General features: G+C 56.9%; 1 protein-coding gene across 1 annotated transcript in view; it reads right to left on the minus strand.

Annotated features, from left to right (window-relative positions):
• The window catches only part of COL22A1 (collagen type XXII alpha 1 chain), a 189,725-nt gene that overhangs the window by 112,867 nt on the left and 71,039 nt on the right, over window positions 1-5,819 (minus strand). Inside the window, exons 20-21 of the mRNA XM_029923332.1 lie at window positions 725-826; window positions 549-575 (exon numbers count right to left, since the gene is read on the minus strand). Coding sequence (XP_029779192.1) covers window positions 549-575; window positions 725-826 — 129 coding nt within the window. The remainder of the gene's footprint in view (window positions 1-548; window positions 576-724; window positions 827-5,819) is intronic.

Consider the following 5,819-nt stretch of genomic DNA (forward strand, 5'->3'; position numbering starts at 1 on the left):
CGTCAGGAGTGTCGTAGTTCCGGACGCTCAGGTCTGCCTCCACGCGAAGCCCTGAGCTCCGGAGGCGTGGCCGAGCCCCGGCAGGGCTGGCACGGAGCAGCGGGAGAGAGCGTGCGGACGGAAAGGCAGGAAACAGCCGCAGACCCGTATCTCGGGCCTCAACCCCAGCGGGCCAAGTGGAGGTGGGGAGACTCTGGTTTTTGGACTTGAAGCGCCTGAAAGAACATTCCCTCCCAGCTCACCCAGACGTCTCCTGTGCAACCAGAAAATCCTCGAGCCTGAATAGAGCTGCGTGGGGGAGACCCTGCATCAGCCCCCCGGAGACTCGGGCTGTTTCCTGACACAGAGGCGGGACTGCTCAGCAAGCTCCTGCCCCGGGGGCGGGGCCACTTCTGGGGGCTGGGGCGCAGGGGGGTCAGGGACACTGCGTCCTGGGGCTCCACAGGCACTGCGCGCCCTGGAACACGGGAGGAGGGGGAGCAGGCCGCGGGGGGGAGGGCACCCCTGGGGCTAGCTAAGTTCATGGCAAGGCAAGGACGAGACCTCACCTGGGCGCTCGGACTTCTTCGGGGAAACTGTAAGGGGAGCACGAAAAGCCCGCTGTTCCATCACCCAGAGACCCGCTCACAGAATACGGACACGGTGTCGTGTCCGCGGGCCGAGACCCCCAGGTCTAGTGGGGGGTCAGGGGCAGCCCCGCAAGCTGACCCGCTTGGGTCATGACCGCAGCCGATCCGAAACGGCCATGATGGCCGACCCGGCCGTGTGGCCCGTTTCCTCCTTCCGGTGGACACTCCCCAGCTGTGGGCACATCAGGGACGGCTGCCTGCGGGCACAGGAGGCTCCAGCCTCAAGGGCTCCGGGGACCCAGCACAGGTGCCAGCGGCTTGCGTGAGCTCCTACAGCTGCAGCTCGGAAAGGAGCAGAAGGGGAGGAACCAGGGAGCATGTGCCTGCGCGTTTGTGCATGTGTGTGTGCCTGAGTGTGCGTGAGTGTGTGCGTCCATGTGTGTGTGCATGTGTGCCTGTGTGTGCGTCCGTGTGTGTGAGTGTGTGTGCCTGTGTGTCCCTCTGTGTGTGTGTGCCTGTGTGTGCATACGTGTGTGTGAGTGTGTGTGCATCCCTCTGTGCGTGTGCGTGCGTGTGTGTGCCTGCGTGTGTGAGTGTGTGTGCATCCCTCTGTGCGTGTGTGTGCGTGTGTGTGCCTGCGTGTCTGAGTGTGTGTGCCTGAGTGTGCGTCCCTGTGTGTGTGCGTGTGTGCCTGTGTGTGCGTGTGTGTGAGTCCGTGTGTGTATGTGAGTGTATGTGTGCGCACACCTGTGTGTGCATGCGTGTGTGTGCGTCCCTCTGTGTGTGAGTGTGTATGTGTGTGCGTGTGTGAGTGTGTGTGTGCGTGTGTGTGTGTGTGTGTGTGTGTGATGCTCGTCTACGCTCAGAATGCCTCTGCAGTGATGAGCCGACATCTGGAGGGAGGAGCTGCTTCCAGGAAAGGGACCGAGTGGCCGCCGGCGGGACAAGGCAATGCCTCTCAAAACCCCTTTCTGTGCCTTTTAAACGCGGGGCCGCGTGTCACCAGAACCAAGTTGCAGAGTGGGGACCCAGCGCTGAGCCGCCCTGACCCCAGAGCCGGAGCCTTCCGCCCCTTCTCTCTGGGGGGAATCATCCCTCCGGGCGGGGGCGTGTGAGAAGTGGAGAGGGGACTGTCCTCCGAGTCCTTACGGCACTGGTTCTGGGCCCACACCTGCTGTTAATTCTGGCTTCTTCTTTTGTCCTCAGGGGAAGAAAGGGGAAGTGGGCCCGCCTGGATCCCCTGGACCGCTGGGGCCACAGGTAACTACCTTCTTTGCCTTCTGACCCCCAGCAGCCCTGCACCCTCCCGTCCCCAGCAGCCCTGCACCCTCTGGTTGAAGAGGTAATCAGGTGGCAGTTCTGAGGTTGGTGACCGTAGTTGTGTATGGTCACCTCATCAGAAAGAACACTCAATGGGTCCTGGGTCCTCCCATCTCCCCTTGTTCCCGGCCGCTGTCTGCTGCCACAAGGAATACCCGTGAGTAGGACAGTAGGCCATGGCGACACAGTGACCCATCTGCTAGGGAGCAGAGGGATGTGACGGGAAAGCATGGCAAGCAGTGAGACACGGCCAGCGGTGCCTGCACGAGGTGTTCGATGATGGACCGTGTGCAGCTGGCCAGACGGGGCGGAGAAGGGGCCTTCCCGGCAGGGGCTCGGCTCTGCAGGGACACAGCCTGTGTGCAGGTGTGGACAGGCCCGTGTTTGGCTGGCACTCACGGTACTGAGCAGGGGAGGCTGGACCACGGATTCAGAATCGGAAGGGCCTCGGCCAAGGGACCAGGACGCTCCAAAGGGCAGATTGCTCCAGGAGGCAACAGACCCCAGCTCCGGTTTGTGTGTGACGTCCAACACACTGTGATGTTGGCCAGCCCCCTCCCCCTCTGTGGGCCTCAGTTTACCCATCTGTAAAGTGATGGGGTCGGGACGCCCTTCACACTCTGTGCTGTCTCGCTCCCTGGATGCCCCTCTACTCGCTCCCCTAACTCCCGCGGTCTTTCTGACTCTACTCTGGTGGGACATCCTCTGGCCCCAAGCTTTGTCCAGCTCCCTGGCCCCACACATATGCAGTCACTTGTGGCCCCTTGGGGACCCCACAGACACCCACCAGATGGGCAGCATCAGGGTCACCATCATGTCACAGATTGGAGGACACGACTCCCAGATCCAGACAGGCTGGCCCGCGCCACTGACCGCTAAGTGTCCCTCACTCCCCAGGTGGCCTTGGTCCCAGCCCGTCTGAGGGCCCCTCGCTTGTAAATGCTGCCTCATGGTGAGCCCCACGTTCATATGGACCAAGAGCGCCGGAAGCCTGGGCCTGATGTGTTCAGGGGTTCAGATCACCCTTCACCCTCCCTTCGCCTCCTGCATCGAGGCCCCGCTCCCTGTTCTCCAGCGCGGTCTTCTCAGGACGAGCAAATTCATGAGAGGAGCACCATGAGTGGAGGGAGCACAGTTCTGGAGTCAGACGCCGGGTTCAAATCCCAGCCTCTCCATTTCACGGCTGGGACATCCTGGGCAGTTTTACCTCCCGCGCTTCAGTCATGCCGGCTGTTAGAAATGCCGATAAAAATAAACGATAGGGCAATCCTATACTTGAAGAGCAAGGATGTGGCCCAGGGGATAAGGCCCCCGAGCATAGGGAGCACCAGGTGGGGACCCTGGCGGTGGTGGCATTGAGCAGGGCACGTGCAGAGTCCTTAGCAGGCTCCTCCCTCTGGCTCCATGCGCGCCGCAGGCGAGCAGTGGGTTTCGGTGCCCGCCTGGTCCTGGACCTCTCCCTCCGTCAGGCGTCCAGGCTGGCGAAGGTGCCCCGGCACGTCAGAAACCAGCTGGCACTGCTCTCTGATGGGCACGGTGCCCTGCTGAGGGATGGGCGCCTTGCACGCCATCCACACTTCGTTTTCTCACCCCTCATTTGGGCCGGACCTGGCTTACCATAAGGGCGTGTAAAATCAATCACAATTCATGGTCTTCTAAAGACTCCGCATTTGCTGTGGCATTTTTGACGTTAATGGTGAAAAATAGAGCGCCTTTTGCATTTGTTTTATTACCTTCCTTTCCAGAAGCAAAGCTTGTGTGTTTCAAATATCGGCCATACGTGCTGCTCCATCAAATTACTTGAAGCTACAATTTTTCCCCTACCTACAACGTCTTTTTTATTTTTTTGCTACCTCAGAAAAATAGATTTATTTCTTTCACTTTTAATTTTGAAATCTGTTTCATTCATCGAGTGTTTACTTAATGCTAGGCATGGAGCTGGATGCCATACATACAGAAACAAGGCAGGGGTTCGCCAGAAGTAGGGTGCTCTGATGTATTCAGGGGTCTCGGCAGTGCAGGGCCACGCAGCCCAGACCTAGAGCGTGTATCGCCCGGCACTGTTGGTGGGATCACCACCCGATGCCCACTGAGCATTGCTGCGCTGGGCCTCTGGCTGGGTCCTCTGATTCCCTCCTCTCCTCCCCCAGCGGCCAAGGCTCCTCCTCGTTCACTGACTCACTGAGCCATCCGTGCAATGGGCATGAAGTACCGACTGTGTGCCAGGCTCAGCTCTGTGGATCAGAAGCGGGTGTGACACCCGGCTGGCCACTGTGGGTGCCCGGAGGGGCCACGGGTTAGCGGGACAGAGAGGCTTGCAGCTAGAGGACAATCCAGGGACCTGAATTCTGGGAGAGAGGGGAGGCCATCTCTCGGGGGCCCAGAGGGGGCTCCTACGCTGATCTGGACAATCGGGCTTGATTCTGTTGTAGAGTTTTCGGCTCTGATGAGAAGAAAGAAGGGAGGTAAAGCACGTTTCATTCCTGCCATTGTCAGTTGCTCTCTTTAGCGTTTATATAGAATCGCGACTGTTCTTTATAACCACCTGTGAGCAAAGAAGGCAGATCCCATTTGAAATCCAAGGAAACTGAGCTCAGAGTTTCATTAGCTCTGGGTATAAAGGCAGGAGCCAGCCCTGCAGCCTGAGCCAGCGAGGCCCCAGGGCGTGAGCATCCCTAAGATGCTTCTGGGGCCTCTTTTTCAAGACGAACAATGTCACCTGCTGGAATGTTTTAGAATAAATACACACATTGCTGACGTCATAGGTGGTGGCTCCTCTCTCCTGGCCGCTGTTTAGGGAAAACGGAAGTCTGTGTCTCACCTGGTCACTGTTTGCAAAGGCAGTGTTGTGTGGTGTGGCCATCAGGACAGACAGTTGTCCCCTGAACTGAGGGCCAGGAGTGGGGCTGGCCCCTCAGCGGACTGGGTGGCCTTGTGGCTGCACAGACATCTGCTGCGGTAGGGTGTCCTTACGCCTTTGTCCCGGGGTGGCGGGGGGGAGGGCATCTTGAGGAGAGGACTCAAAAATTATATCCAAATCCGTAAATCTATACCCGTGGGAACTAGGTGGTTATTGAGAACTACTTGCCATTCCTTTATTAATGATAATTATTATAACTATCTGCCATTCCCTTATTAATGATAATTAGGTTAATCGGTTATGTTTGCGTCATCATTGTAATTACCGCACACATTAATTAGCTGCTTAATCACCATCGTATTAGAAGGCTCCAGTGTTGTTTCATTAATAATAATTAGACGGGTTGGTTCATTTTATCCGTCGTTACGCCTTAGTCGTTTTCACTGGTAACAGTTAAAACCGTCATTATCATGTTGTTCACATTTAAGTCTGTTGGCGGACTTGTCACTCTCGGGAACAATGAGATTAACTGGTTATTTGTGTATTTTTGTTAATGACAAAAGGAGAAGAGAGTGAAGCGGTTGCCGGGAAGGTGTGCCGGGCTAGTTCACGTCCCCTCGGTCGTGCACACGACAGTGACTGGGGGAGTGGGGGTGGGGGCTTGCAGCCTTTCCATTACAGCTGTGGAAACTGAGGCACTGAGGCGAAGGGGGTTGCCTTAGTCCACCGAGGGCGTGCGAGGCAACCTAGCATTTTGCCCAGGCCATCCTAGACCAAACCCCAATTTCTAATTCCTTATACCATCATCATTACCATTAATAAAGATATTTATTAATAGTCAAAAAGCTTCAGTTTAGAATAACCTAATTTATAGTCTTTAATTCAAATGCTAAAATGGCAGACAGGAGGAGCAGCACGTGGATGGCACAGTTGGTTGAGCGTCCAACTCTTGAGTCCAGCTCAGGTCATGATCTCATGGTTTGTAGGTCTGAGCCCTACATTGGGCTCTGCACCGAGCCTGGGGTTTGCTTGGGATTCTCTCTCTCTCTCTCTCTCTCTCTCTCTCTCTC

Source organism: Suricata suricatta, chromosome 15, assembly GCF_006229205.1.
Source record: "Suricata suricatta isolate VVHF042 chromosome 15, meerkat_22Aug2017_6uvM2_HiC, whole genome shotgun sequence".
NCBI lineage: Eukaryota > Metazoa > Chordata > Mammalia > Carnivora > Herpestidae > Suricata > Suricata suricatta.